Source organism: Malaclemys terrapin, chromosome 7, assembly GCF_027887155.1.
Source record: "Malaclemys terrapin pileata isolate rMalTer1 chromosome 7, rMalTer1.hap1, whole genome shotgun sequence".
Classification (NCBI taxonomy): domain Eukaryota; kingdom Metazoa; phylum Chordata; order Testudines; family Emydidae; genus Malaclemys; species Malaclemys terrapin.
The window spans coordinates 5,252,104-5,267,502 of record NC_071511.1 but is presented as its reverse complement, the minus strand read 5'-3'; the positions used below and the strand labels follow the sequence as shown (position 1 = coordinate 5,267,502).

The window sequence follows — 15,399 nt, the reverse complement described above, 5'->3', positions numbered from 1 at the left end:
CTCTCTTCATTCTGAAAACTGACCATTTATACCTACCCTTTGTTTCCTATCTTTTAACCAGTTACTGATCCAGGAGAGGACCTTCCCTCTTATCCCACAACAGCTTACTTTGCTTAAGAGCCTTTGGTGTGGGACCTTGTCAAAGGATTTCTGAAAATCTAAGTACAGTTAGTCCAAAACATGAGTTGATTATGTTATTTATTTAGCTCAAATCCTACACTGGGATTTGCGAATGCAGACCCTGACAGTGGTGTCAACTTGCAATTTTATCATGAGTCATGAAAGCCCCAGCTTCTGGAGTGCTGTGCTTATGGGAGAAACTCAGCTTGTATTTACAAAAGTAAGTTTCTAACCCTCATGGTTTTGGAGAAAAGCTTGAAAACATGATCTGAGTGCCCCCGAAAGGCTCAGAAAAGAGAAGGCAAATAGAAATAACCGCTTTCTCTCTCTCTCTCTCTCTCTCTTTTAAGCCAAGCTCATGATTTTGGGATGCTGACCCATGATTTTGGGATGCTGACCCATGATTTTGGGATGCTTGGAGCTGGCATCCTGGTGGAGTCCCATTGTGACTCACAGGCAGCAAGGCTCCTGGGTGCTGGGTTGGGACCTGGTACTCTGGAGAAAAAAAATGGCCACGTAAAAGAAGAATGCTTTAAATTTAAGGCAGGTCAGGACAGAAAGTCACAAGTGCCTAGAGAAAGTCTCTCCCCCAGTTCAAGAAACCAGGAGGCATCAAACTAAAGGGGCAAAGCTGGAAGATAAGGATTCCCCTCCTGCTGCAGTTCTTTGTTTTGTTCTGGACAATTAAACAACACAGTATTGCTGTATTAATACTTGGCGAGAGAGAGACAAACACACAGAAATTGGACTGTATACGTTAAAATTGGGTATTTTTATGTTGTGACACTGACTTACCAGAAATGAATCATGTCTCCAAATGTGCGTCTGTACAATCCTTGAAAAGATCTTGGAAAATACTCAAAATGAGAATTATAAGGTCAAAACATAGTTGTTAAAATATTATCAACTTTTTGGTTTAGCGCAGGCTTATTTTACACTTATAATATCACCATACTCTTCAAATGTACTTTGTATGCAATAACTTTATTAGGGTCAAACAGATATCACAATATAGATCCATCCACTGAGTAGCCATCAATTGGTTACAACAATCAGATAAGACTATGCTGTTTTATGCTAAGATGCTTTTAACATTACAGCTCATACAATATTATAGACAGATACACTTTTATTTAGAAATGCAGACGATCAGTTTCGATTATGATGCTGTGTTTCAGGCTTCAAACTGAGTAAGAAAAGAGAATTTAAGGTGACCCTTTTGGCTACACAGAATCCCATGTACTCTAAGAAGCAAAGTCCAAATCCTCAGTGAAGCGATGCCAATTTACACCCGCTAGGAATTTGGCCTTTCTATATTTTAAAATGAGTTTTTTTAGATTTTGCCAGCTTCCTAACATTTACTGATAGCACCAAAACCGTTATTCAAAACCAGCATTCACCATAATGATGGAACAGAACTGTCATTTAATGATTTTCAAATAGCATAGATGGAAATATTTCCATCCGGAAAAAAGGAATAATTACGCTTTATAATGTTGACTAACAACGGTCTATGTCCTTGCCATGTTTTGTTAAATTACACATGTGACACGTGGCATATTTTTCATATGGTTTTGGTTACTGATATCTGCACCTCTGTTATCCTAATTAAATAAATACCTTTGTAAACATATAACACAGTTACTTGGTCCTTAGTTTTCACAGCTCACGTTAAAAGTTTCACAAAACATCCATAGAAATAGCGATTTATAGAATGAATACTTAGCTTAGTTAACGGGAATAAACATTGCTCAGGTACCGTTTATGCTACTGAATGCTCTTTCAAGGAAAACATTTTAGTTACAAAGCATTCAGAACTTGGGTAAGCCATAGACCCAACTCTGCAAAATATATAAAATATACATACATTTTCTTAAACGTACATTTAACAAAAAAAATAGTGGCAGAAATTGAAAAATTCCATATACTGGGTCCAAAACATTCTGTTGGTGTGAAACTGCTTATCCATGCACTAAGTCACACGGGAATTGGTTAATAAAAATAATAATTAAAAAATCCTCTGGAAAAAATATACTAAAAACAAATGCTCTAAAGCATCACAAACAGGCAGTCTTGAAAATTTGGGAACAATGTTACATGCATCATGATATACTGAGTAATCTTTAGAAATCAGAATAAAACACTTCTGTTTTTCACCAAAATGCAGAAGAAAAATTCCATTCTACTTCATTATGTTATGCATATTACATACTACAGACTTGAGGCTACAAAATGCTTCTACCATTTTAGTACACATACAAACTACCATAAAGTTATCTATACAATACATACAACGATACTTACTCCAGTTCACCACCTGTGATGAATACATCATCATCAGTTATCTAGTGACAAAAATAACAGACTAGCCACCACCATCTGCTTCAATAGGTACCATTAGATCTTTGATTTACATTACATACTCTCATGGAGTATTAATTTATTTAAACTTTCTTTACAAATCTGGTGCCACTAAAACCTAGTGTTGTTACACTGTCTACATATAAGGGGTGTAAGAATGCAAACTCTGTGAATGCTAAATTTGATTGGCAAATGAGGTGGGCCCACTCTGACTATAACTCTGTTGCTGGCCATATTCACCCACCTGGCCATAGTTAGCTTGTTGGTCAAAGCCTGCAGGTTGGTTATATCCTCCAGTTGGGCCATAGTTGTCTTGATTATAACCACCTTGGTTATAGCTGCTTGCTTGTTTCTCCATGGGGTCTGGAGGGTGCCTCTGGCCTGAGGAATGCCACCCAGTCTCCTTAAAAACAAACCAAATATTTCCTGCCCAGAGAATAAAGTTCAAGAATCCAAAGACCTAAACAAGAACCAAAGCAATTCATCAGTACAAAGGCCTGATTTTTGTGGTCTAATATATATGTATGTTCAGCTTTATCCAATACATTTCTTTTAATGAAATGAGCCAAGGCTATTTAAAGACAACCCTTCCCAAAAGGCTCAGAAAGCTACATGCTCAGCTGTGAAACAAGGGTTTGTGCCTAGCCCAAAATAGTCAGGGACAGCGGCTGCAAAGCCCATCTTTTTGCCCAAGTAGCTAAACCAGTTGGGGTTTGAAGGGGATGGTTGTTTATAGGGGATGGGAGTTGGCAGAGAAAGCCTTGACTATTTTGTTGTGTTGGCGGTGGAAGGTTTGTGTTGTCTTTGTAACATTAATTAGTGTTAGAGGCACTCACAATTTGCTGAAACTTAAACTTTTCATGGGAACGGGCCAGTTTGACAACTTCCAATTCTTTTTTAATTTGTCAAAATGTCCCCCCAGCCCGCCATTTTCTAAATGAACAGTTCTGCTTCTCGCTTTCAAATGACTTGGCTTAGAAATTCAGAGTAAAAACTAAAGTCAAAATTGAAACAAAATTTCAGTTGACCCAACCTGAATATGTTTGGATTATCTGTTCATAAACCTTTTTGAGATTTCAACTTTTCAGCTCGATGTGGAGTGAGAAAAAAATGTCGAAATCTTGAACATTTTTTGCCGGGTCAGGAAGACTGTTTTCCTCCCAGCTCTACTTAAGACAAACACAGAGTGTTTATTTTGCAACACGTGATGGTAGATTCCAGCTGAAAGCAAACAGCCGTTGCTGCACCCAGGAAAGGCAGTGCGAGTGTGCACAATACTGGTTTTTGTGTGTCTCATTCTGATGCTGCTGCTGCGACCTCCTTTGTTGGGCTGTGGTGTTCCACCTGCAGAGCTCATTGCCGCTGAAGAAAATGCATTTGGAGGAGAAGGCAATATACAAGCAGAATACTGAATTATAGGTGGGGTGTATGGGAGGGTGCTCTTATGGACCGTCTGGCTTAGATCCTGCATGGATAAGGATGAGCATCCAGAGGGATAGTGTAGAGGGGTGGTTACCCCGCTCCTGCCCTGAAGGGCTTAAAACAGCCAGGTTGAGGGCTGTGGCAGGGAAAAGCCAGACTGATTGGGGAAGTAGCCACAGCTGGGCTATGCCCCAATCAGGCCCAGCTGGTCCCTATAAAAGGCTGTGAGCCAGAGGCCCAGAAGAAGTCTCTCTCTGCGTTCAGAGAGAGAAGGGCCTGGCTGCAGGGAGCTAGAGACAGGGTATCTGAGTGGAGCAGGGCTGGGGAAAGGCTGGGGAGCTCCAGCCTGGAAAGCCCCAGGCTGCAGCCTAGCATTGGGCTAAAAGGTACTGGGGGTTGCAGAGGGCAGCCCAGGGGTAGGCCAAGGCAGCAGGTCCAAACCCAACCTTGCCAGTGATGAGTAGGCTGATACTACAGTCTGCCCCAGGGCGTGGGGCTAGACAATGACTAGCAGTAGCCGTATACTGAGGCGAGGTGGGGATAGTGGGTGGGGGTTCCCTGGGGAGGGGAGACCCTAAGACTGAGGGGTTACTGCCAGGGGGCAGCACCCCAGGTAAAAGGGCACTGGGGTCCAGGGCAGGACACAGGGGCCAGAGGACAGGTGGCCCACCGGCCTGCAGAGGGCGCTCCGGAGCTGGAATGAGCTATTTCCTGGAAGTCACCAGCAGGAGGCGCCGCAGGGGTGAGTCCACTCTTCTACAGATAGATAAGCAAAAGCTGGAATGTCAAAGGAAGGGAAATGGCTTGTTGGCGGCTCAAAGTTCAGCTAAGCATTGGAACCTTGGTCTGTAAGATCTTTGGTGCAGGGACCAAAGGCATAAATATTGGTAAGGCGTAAATATTCCGCCCATTAGAGAATCATACCTATGGGAGATACAGTCATAAAATCACACTTGTTTTATAGGTGTGTCCCCAATGTTCACTTTGAAAGTGAACTGACTGTTGAACGAAACTACCCGTTTCCATAATTTTTCTCCACGGTAACTATCTCAGGGAGGCAGCATTTTCAGTCAAATCATTGGCAACGTTTTAGGAACTTCCAAAGAAGTCAGTGGATCTACTTTGATTTACAGCAGCTGAGGATGTGGCCTAGTCTGTATGTCGGGAGAGCTGAAAATAGCTGCACGCACTTTCATTGCCTAACAGTAAAAAATATAAACAGATCTACTTACAACTGAAGTGTTTAAGCTTGACATAACGGGGCTGCGCACTGGCATGCATTTGTTAGACTGCTGTTTGCAAGCCGACATCAGTAATAGCACTTCGTCTGGATCAGTAGCAATCTTTACATCAGACAGTCCCTTTGCCCAAGCAGACGAACCCACCAGCCACAAGAAGGAGAAGACTACTGTCACGATGAAGTCCTGTAAAACCAGAGGAGACAAAAGCATTAGATAGATGGGTCTACTGGGCAGTGACGCATCGGAGGAAATGTATCAAAAAATCAAACTTCAGATTATAGGACAGAAAGAGAGCTTTGTATTGCCTGGCAATAATCTGATGGTTTTAAGACACAGCCAGAATTTTCAAAAGTGCTCAGTGCCCCCCGTTAGGTAGAGACTTTCAAATGAGCCCAGATTCGATTTAAGTTTCTAAGTAAGTGGCAAGATTTTCAAAAGAGTCCATCCAGCCTGCTGGACGCTGAACTGTCTTGCAAAATCTGTCCCTCAGTGTCACAAAGCAGGCTGCTGGGTGGTGAGTGAATTTGTAAATCTGGCCCTTGTTTAGATGTCTAGGTAGGAGCTGAACTCTTGACAGTCTGGCCATGCAAGCAGTTCCACACCTGCTTAATTTTAGCTCAGTTACCATATGCTGTGTGCCCAGGAACTCCTTTGCAAAATGCTGTCACTGCGCATCAATATTTCAGCTGAGTGCCATCTGAAACTGACTAGTCCTTCACTACTGGCAGCAGCAAACCAACCAACCAAAAACATTTCAAGGGCTTGATTCTGCAAGCTACCACGCACCATTACCTACTTCCTACCAATGTGAAGCCACGAGAGAACGAACTTCAGGGCCTTAGGAGCCTAACGAACAACCGAAAGTGCATTTATTCTGAACGGCGTTGCCCGTTTTCTGTTACAGACATGCCTACACACATACACACACCTCTCACTTTTTACAGGAACAAGTGACCAAACTCTATTGCTACTGTGTGGGTCTCGGGAGGGAAAAAGGTGTTATTTTTCAAGCTTTTTATGTCCTGCTAAAACTAAGGAGCCATTCTACTGTCACTTTTCATCCCATCTGTCAGTCTGCAGCAGATGGTTGACGTGTTGCAAGTCTAACGCGCCACTCATTACATGATTGTGTCTTGGTATCCCACCATCTCCCATGCAGGCTGCTTTCCCTCTCTTGCCCTCCTTCCCCCCTCCCACCCCCCACCCCGCTTAACATATAAGGGAGGTATGACTGGAAGTGAAAGAATGCAGTACAAAGTGCAGTATGGTGGGCTGACATGCAAAGCATAAGTGATGTTTTAAATTTAGAGGAGGGTTATGTCCTCAGTTCCCCCCCTCCCCCATCCTTTTGATGTTGGAAGCCACTCAAATCCATAAGCCACCCTTACAAGAAATAATGAGGAAGCGATTTCTTCACCCTCACAAACAGGATTAAATTTACTGCACCTCAGGAGAAAGCCAAAAGCAAGCTACTCTTCTTAATGGCAAACCTCCCTGACACACAGGGCTGCAGCAGCTAAATGGCCATGCTACGATGCTTTGATTTGCACTGACCTCGCTTCTTGCTACCTAGAGGAATTCTCTTGAAGTTTGTGTTACGGAATTGATGACAAATATATCAACACCCAAGGGCTTCAAGGTGGGTAAAAACGCAAGGCCTGAGTGCAATTCATTTCGTCTCAAGGGCACCTCCAATCAAAGGATGTTATTCTTTGAAGCCTTAGCAGTAAAAACCCCCCAAACCCTAACTCCTACAGGTATGGTTTAAAGGCAAATATCTTCCTGAAAAATCATAACTGGGGCTGAAACTGGTGAGATAATTGCTAAATTGACATTTAGCACCATTCGCATTTTATTTACTGAGGTCCACTCTTACGGGGCCTGGCATGTAATCTAATTGCACACCAACGCCGCACATAAAATGTCACATGCGTTCCAATCCAAGCCTTTTTTATTAAGCATAATTTGTTTTTCTTAATTCTGCCAGAATTTTAATACCTTGGAAATTAAATCAAGCTGAGGAAGTCAAGGCTTTTTTTTAATAACGTTGGGTAGAAATCTGAGGTGGGTAGAAGCAAATTGAGTGAAAGTAACTTGATAATGAAGATTAAGCTTGCTAAGAAAGGAAAGCTTAACAACTGGCAAAGCACTTCGTGCAGGTGCCTCCAGCCGGAGACTTTTCAGAGCTAATGTAATGTTCACTCTCCATCAGGTGTGTTGGCTAATCCCTTTCCTTTCTCTGCCGTCATTTGGAACAAGAGCGGACAACACAGTCAGCTGAAATGTGCTGGATCCCTGGGCTGTAGTTTGTTGACTCCTGTGTGATTGTTCTGCAGCTGCACAGATGCTTTGGCCCTGTTTACAGTTGGGATGGGAATGTCTGAACACCACCAGGTTTCAAGCTGGTGCAGGCTAAGAGTGGTTTGGTCAAACATCACTCTAGAGCAGGTGGTACAAATAGTAAGGCAGTCCAATTGTCGAATGAGACCCCGATCTAGGGAGAGGGATACAGAAAAATGCCGCTCCAAACTGGGGCACAGAGCACGGGGAGAAAACGTACAGGAGGGCAGGCACAACATGTGTGTCCAGCCAGAAGGGAAATGTCAGAAGGTGGGCCTCTGGGAACCAGGGTGCTGAGTCAAAAGCCTTGTCCCATTCTAAATACCAGAGAAAGTGGAACATGCCAGAAGCCAAACAATTGTCTAAATTGCAGGCCAAGAGGGTAATACAATATGTGTTTTAATTGGCACCTTTAGCAGGCCACAGAAGAGAGGCAAGTCCCAGCGTCCCTGGAGACCAGGATGCAAGGTCCCAAGACTTTGAAGGCATGACTAGCAGGGTAGAAGGGAACAACTGTGTGAGTAGAACAAGCTTATGTCTAACAAAGGTTTGTCAGTCTGGGCTGACCTTTGTGGCTTTGGCTAGAACCTGAACCCGCTCTGATTTCAAGTGGGTTTGGGCTTCTGGCTGAATGTCTGCACAGCTCTGGGAGGAGCAGAGCTACAAGATAACTACGTGCTGAAAATAAAAGAGAATTTCAAACTAAATTATTCTGGGGTTTAATGCTTAGCGTGAGGATTTCTCCTTGGTAGTGAAAGCCTGAGTTTCTGCATTCTAAAACAAATCTTACATTTTGAATATTTAATATCCCCTGAGCAATTTTTTTCTTTCGAACAAAATCAGCATTTTTAGTAGCTATCCCTCAACGATGTCTACGGATCACTGTAACCTGTATTGTTGCATGGTTACCGCTCACTCCTCACTGCAAAGTTTCTCTCTCAAATCTCAGCTCACACACTCTGCTCTTTTCCTTTGCACATTCAGGGAAAGCAGAAATCTAGATTTGAAATATACTGTGCAGATCCAAGAGGGTAATGTTAAGAATTCCATTTAATATTCATAGCAAAATAGTTTGTTGTCTGTTTTTGAGTTTGGCAAAAACATTCTTCATTGGAGCACTTTTATGACATTTTATTTTTTTTCCAATGAAATTTTACATGATTTTTCTTTTCTATTAGGACTGAGAAACATTTCGTTGGTGTCAGACTCGTGCCACGTTACTGTTTTTCAAATTTCAAACTGCACTTGTTGTTGTGATGGCTCATGTTAGTCTCACAGTTTTGGTTCTGGGTCCCTTGCTGTCTGAATCGAGCTCAGGTGGCTAAGAGGGTTAGGAGACGTTACTGTGAATGATTTTCTCAGAGGAAGCGTCTGCATTTGGTGAGCTCTGAGACAGTCAACAACAAGAAAAGCTCTCCCATTGGTCTTCCCCCCCCCCCCACCCCCCGGCCCAAAATAGCCAGAGAGCTACCATAGCGCTTCCTCGTGAAATTTGGAAAATGCAAAATTTCAGCTTGAAACTGGAACTTACTAGAACCATTTCAGCTAGAGAGAGATGCAAAAACCATACAAATTGAACCGACAAAAAACTGGGGAACATCCTCCACCCATTGTACCAGCCCTAGCGAGTTTGTCTTTATGTTTTATGTGCAATTCAGTACCTGCTCATTACATGCATTTAACTCTCCTTTCTCCATCTCACAAAGAAAAAACCATCACTCTTAACTGCAAAGAGACAGCAACTCTCTCTTGTTTTCTAGCATTTCCCTTCATTAATGCCCACTCCACTTGGTTTGACAAAATATATGTAAATATTTACAGTGCACCAGGGAGCATCTGTTTAAGTTTAAGATGCTAAATTCCACTTGCTCCCTGTTAATCTACTGGCGTGCAACTTGTACGCGCACACACACAGGAGCACATCTTGAGCGGGTGCCAATCAGCATGGCTCTATTGAAGTGACACCAATTTATACCAGTTGTAGATCTCTCCCAAGGGCTCCAATCTGTTTACAATCATGCCAAATAGTCCAGGCTTCACCAGGGACGAGCAGCAATTGATGCTCAATCTTTGGGTATGTCTAATGATCGATCCCCGAACGCGCTCCCCGTCGACTCCGGAACTCCACCAGGGCGAGAGGCAGAAGCGGAGTCGACCGGGGAGTGGCGGCTGTTGATCCCGCACCGCGAGGATGCAAAGTAAGTCAATCTAAGTCGATCTAAGGTACGTCGACTTCAGCTACGCTATTCTCATAGCTGAAGTTGCGTATCTTAGATCAATCCCCACCCCCAGTGTAGACCAGGCCTTTGTAGCCTTAATCTTTTCCGTGTGGGTGGATTTCACTATCGTGTGAGCACACATGGTGCAAACAGCCCTCCTGGTCCTGTCCCACAGTGCAATGATCATTTTGGAGATGGCCTGATTCCTAGGATGCCTCAATGAAAACTCAGCCTCTGTTTATTGGTTAATGGTGTGGAAGTTTGTTGCCAGCATATACTAGAGGATAAAGCTTTAAAATGAGCTGCCGAGTGACTATGGCATTCACCCCACTGCCCTCAAAATACAAGAACAAGAGCATCTCTCAAACCTGCGGCAGTCAAATTCACAAACGCTACTTTGCCATGAGTGTTGCCACCTTCCACACTTCAGTGTTGCGGAAGGTCACTAAGTCAGATGGCATCAAGGGATACTTTGAACCATAGCAACATTTGTACCTATGTATGTTTAGATAGGCACAATCACATGGCAGACTTTAGAGCATATGTATAAGAACATAAGAACGGCCATACTGGGTCAGACCAAAGGTCCATCTAGCCCAGTATCCTGTCTTCCGACAGTGGCCCATGCCAGGTGCCCCAGAGGGAATGAACAGAACAGGGAATCATCAAGTGATCCATCCCCTCTCGTCCATTCCCAGCTTCTGGCAAAGAGGCTAGGGACACCATCGCTGCCCATCCTGGCTAATAGCCATTGATGGACCTATCCTCCATGAACTTATCTAGTTCTTTTTTGAACCACGTTATAGTCTTGGCCTTCACAACATCCTTTAGCAGAGCACAGCAGCTCTTCCCCTTCAGCATTAAAAAATGGCAACGAGCATTATAGGGATTCCTCTGGTCTTTCTATACGGTATTTGCTACTGCTGGAGGCAAGTTCCTAATTTTTGTAACCCAGCAGTGTGACTGGGTATGGACAACTCTACATTTGGAGAAGATTCAGGTCCAGATATGTGGCTGTTTTTCCAATCCAATCCCCACAATATTTGAAGGGGCCCATCAGAACATTTTAGATTAAAAAATGTTACAGTTTTCATGGATATATCATTGTGAATTTTTAATTACAAACCAAATTAACGTTAATGAGCCACCAACCATTAATTCCCCATTTCTTTGTAACATCTCCCAGGTGACTGACTGAACAAAGACATTGAACTTTTGTTCTGCCTCCTTCAAAAGAACAGCCAATCATTTCCAGAATATGCACTTTCCTTCAGCCATACAAAGTGCTCCTTATCTGAAGACAAAGTCATCTCTATATTAGCATGTTCATGTAAAAGTTCTCCTTCGGTACAATGGGGATAATAGTATTATCCTTCTCCCAGCCTATGTCTTGTGTATTTAGACTAAATTCTTCAAAGCACGGGCAATTTCTTATGAAATAAAAGTGTAGCAGCTAGCACAAAGGGGCCCTGATCTTGGTATCATGGTTGAGGCCCTCCGGGCACCACTGTAATTCAAATTAATGAAAAATAATAATGCCTACCAGCATTTCCCTTTGAGATGCTCCTCTTTACAAAAGATTTCACTCAGCTCTAAATTATAAACAATTAGAATGGACGTTCCACATTCTCTCTCATTGTTCTTAGATTCAATAAGGAAGCACAATTTCAACCTCTACTGAAAGGTTTGCAATGTAATTAAATGTATGTGATTTTTCAGGATGACCTATAACTCTCCCCCAGAAAACAGTAAAAGCAGATGAAGGCACAATGTATTGTAGCTGTCACATTACATATTCTAAGTGGTGTACACATGGAGAAGCTTGTGAAGAAAAACAAGACAATGGAGCGATATGTACTGACTGACGCAGATTATGAATGTTCTCCCAAACAGTGTCCCATTCAGGACATGATGGAAATATCCCATTGCCTACCCCACATTCCCAAAAGCTTTGTCTGGCTTAATTGGATTGGTTACTATCTGCTTGCCAATGACTGAGACTATATAGCTTTTCAGTACATTACTGAACTAGATGAGGCTGGAATGCATTAAGGTTATCCAGTCTGATTCTGATCTCAGACCAGCGTAAATCAGGAGCGACTCCCCGGGAGATAATGGAGTCACTCCGCTGTGATGTGCTCAGAAACAGGGCCATCAGTCTCAGATTAGCTACCTGCCTTGGGTAATGGATGACAGATGACAGAACAAGGAGTAATGGTCTCAAGTTTCAGTGGGGGAGGTTTAGGTTGGATATTAGGAAAAACTTTTTCACTGGGCTGCACTGGGGGAGGGATAGCTCAGTGGTTTGAGCATTAGCCTGCTATACCCAGGGTTGTGAGTTCAATCCTTGAGGGGGCCACTTAGGGATCTGGGGCAAAAATCAGTACTTGGTACTGCTAGTGAAGTTAGGGGGCTGGACTTGATGACCTTTCAAGGTCCCTTCCAGTTCCAGGAGATAGGATATCTCCATTAACTTTATTTATTTTTTATTTTTTTAATTTAGGATGGTGGTGAAGCACTGGAATGGGTTACCTAGGAAGGTGGTGGAATCTCCTTCCTTAGAGGTTTTTAAAGTCAGGCTTGACAAAGCTCTGCCTGGGATGATTTAGTTGGGGATTGGTCCTGCTTTGAGGACTAGATGACCTCCTGAGGTCCCTTCCAACCCTGATATTCTATGATTCTATGATTCATTAGCGTTGACACTTGTCAAAAAAGTTCAACCTTAGGCAGATGGAAAATTTCAACCTGAATGGTTAAAATTTGGTAGAGTAATAAGTAACTAAAAACAGGGTCTTATAATGGAAACTTTACTGATAGGCATCACTACCTGCACTTCTTTAGCATCATCATCAGACTGGCAGCAGAGGGAACTAAAATCTTTCGTTATTGGAAATATTTAATCACAATAATGTTTGATTTCTTACTGTTCTCTCCTTCTCAAGAAAATATAAGCTTCAATTAAAGTGATGTTTATGGAAAACTAACACACAAATGTGTATATTTGTACAAATAAGTTGTACTATCTAATGATTTCTGGGTTGTCACGATAATAAATATTGCTTTTACAATTTAAAACCTTTAATTACCGAAATATACGTTATATGATTTTCTTGTTCCTGCAAGGAATTAAAATGTTGAATTGGTTTTATTGATACTATACTTCACATTAAATTAGGCTCAATGTGATTTGATTCATTGGCAGTGCTCCTATTGTCTATTTCAGGGTTTTTGTCCTTTTTTTAAATTTCAAGTGACACAGCTTTTCCCCCATTTTTCCTTTAGAATTTATTTTAAAAATCCTGAAAAAAGCAAAAAGCAGCTCCCTGAAACGTGAAATTTAAAGGTGGGAGTAATCACAGAATGAACAAATGTTAATTGAAGAGTGAGAGTGAAGTTTAAAAGGGGTGGGTTTTTTGTTCAAGGTCAGCCTGGGATCAGGGACAAAAACAAAGTGAAGACTGAAATCGTGATCTTCTTCTACCTGATGATTCACTGAGGAGCAGGAAAAAATGCATTATAGAAATGGCACTAGGAGTGCCCGTCCCCAGTGATTAGAGGAAATAACTGACAATTGGTCTATGTATCTCTGGTGATGTGAACAGGAGGCGTCTTAGATTGCTTCAGCACTGCAGAGAACATTCTAGAGTTGTGGAATAACTTTCTTTGGGAAGTTCAGCGTCTCAGGGATCAAAGATAGCCATACATTGGATATATCTTCCTGGATACTACATTCAACTGCAACATCAACCTGGAGCTGAAAGGTGTGTTACAGGCTTTTCACTGCCAGTATTTCACCGTTACATGGGCTACATGGACTTGTGCCATACATGATGCTGGTTTGCACTTTTCATTTTCATATTGGGAAGTAAACTCAGATGATATAGGCCCTTGAATGAGGTCTGGCTGTACCTGCTTTTTCTTCCTTTGTAGGTTCTGCCTCTTGGTCTCTCTGTTTTGATGATATTTTGCCATTGCACAGAGCAAGGTTTTTTAGGTCTTCCCTCCACTTGTTGTCTTGCTACGTCTGCCTTCTTTTGGCACCAATAGATGGTTAGGGGGAGCAACTAGGCCTGAAGGTGAAAAGTACGGAGACTGACGGGCCACTTGATTGATGACGTTTTTTGCTTCTTTGTGCCTCACCGCTACACTAACTCTTTCAGGTAGAGACGTTTTAAATGACTGTGTCTCATAATCACTTCTCTTTTCCACTGGGCTTAGTGACTGAGGCCTTACTCCCATTTCCTTCCTCTCACTTGGAGAGGTGGCAGATTCTCCGCAATTGACTAGGAGACGTGTTTCTGGCTGAAATGGGCAGGGCTACTCGGTGTCAATTTGTGCCACCCATGTTATCTCTGTAAGAGAGATTGGTCTCTCCAACCTGAAGAGAAGATTAAGCTTGTTTCCTTTAAGGAAACCGCTTCAAGAACGCTCTATTGCCAGCACCCAAACGCTCCCAATGAATCTCACTGCATGTACAAATTATTAATTTTATTATTTATTTATATTATGGTGGTGTCTAGGAGCCCTAGTCTTGGACCAGAGCCCACTGTGCTAGGCACGGCACAAACACAGAACGTAAAGACAGTCTGTGCCCCAAGGAGCTGGACAGATGGATATAGACAGACACGGGAGTACAAGTACTCAATGAGATAACCAAGAGGGTCAATAATTGTCAGCATAAGATGTAATGGTTACTATGCTCCCAACCATGCTGTGTAAATGGACAGGCCAGTTAAAAGTTGCATTTAATGATATTTCCAACAGAAAAAAATCTCAGCAACTTACTAGAACGTCTCTGAAATTTTCATGTGTATCCATTACTAAGATTCCGAGCAAGATGTGATGCTACAATGACACTTCATAACAATATTCAGCACCAACAGCTGGTTACAGCTTTAAAACACTGTGCAAACAGACTTCTTAATATTTAGAACACCCTTATAAGTAATGTAAATTATCCCTGTTTTACAGACAGAAAAACTGAGAACAACAACATTAACCACAGAAGCCTATTAAATGTAACCCCTGGACTCCATTACAATTGGTTAAATAGAACACAGTGAATTAATACTACACTGTTACCTGTGACAGACTGCATCATGGATTTTGAATGAATTTTGGAAGCAATATGGCGGTAATATTCTTAACAGTAAAATATCATGCAATAACAAACTACATGGTATTCTGAGATTTTAGTATGATTTTTCCACTCTCCTTGTTGTAAGTTGTTTTCTGTAGTGATTGCAGTTGGTCAAAAAAATTGAATTATTTTCCACAAAACAATTGAAACCAAAATTTTCCATTTTGTTCAGCTTTTTTCCTGTGGAATATTCAGATTTTCTGATGAAGCAACTTGAAATAAAAATTTACTTCATTCAAATCAAATCAAATCAAATGGAATCAAAGCAAAACGTTTTTGTATTTCACTTTTTTTTTTTTAGGGATTTCCCCTCCTTCTCCCTCATCTTTTCCAGTAAATGTTTTTCCCTCCAGTGTGAAAAGGGAGAAAAGGGAGACAAAAACCCCAAACCCAAAACATTTTCATTTTTATTTCATTAGATGGGAATTGAAACTGATTTTTTTATTTTAAATCAATTTGTCAAAACGTTGGAAATTCTGAATGTTGCAAAAAAGTTGAATAGCTCAAAATAGACATTTTTTAAAGAAAAACTTTTCAGCCAGCACTAAAAAGATAT

The 15,399-nt window shown here is 41.9% G+C and overlaps 1 protein-coding gene across 3 annotated transcripts in view; it reads right to left on the bottom strand.

Moving 5' to 3' along the window:
• Positions 1 to 1,085: 1,085 nt before the first annotated feature.
• SYNPR (synaptoporin) overlaps positions 1,086 to 15,399 on the bottom strand; it is a 170,989-nt gene continuing 156,675 nt past the window's right edge. For all 3 annotated transcript variants that reach the window (XM_054036361.1, XM_054036360.1, XM_054036362.1), the window contains 2 exons: positions 5,136 to 5,327; positions 1,086 to 2,941 (listed from right to left, as the gene is read on the bottom strand). In XM_054036361.1, the coding sequence (XP_053892336.1) occupies positions 2,657 to 2,941; positions 5,136 to 5,327 (477 nt within the window). In that variant the 3' untranslated portion in view covers positions 1,086 to 2,656. The remainder of the gene's footprint in view (positions 2,942 to 5,135; positions 5,328 to 15,399) is intronic.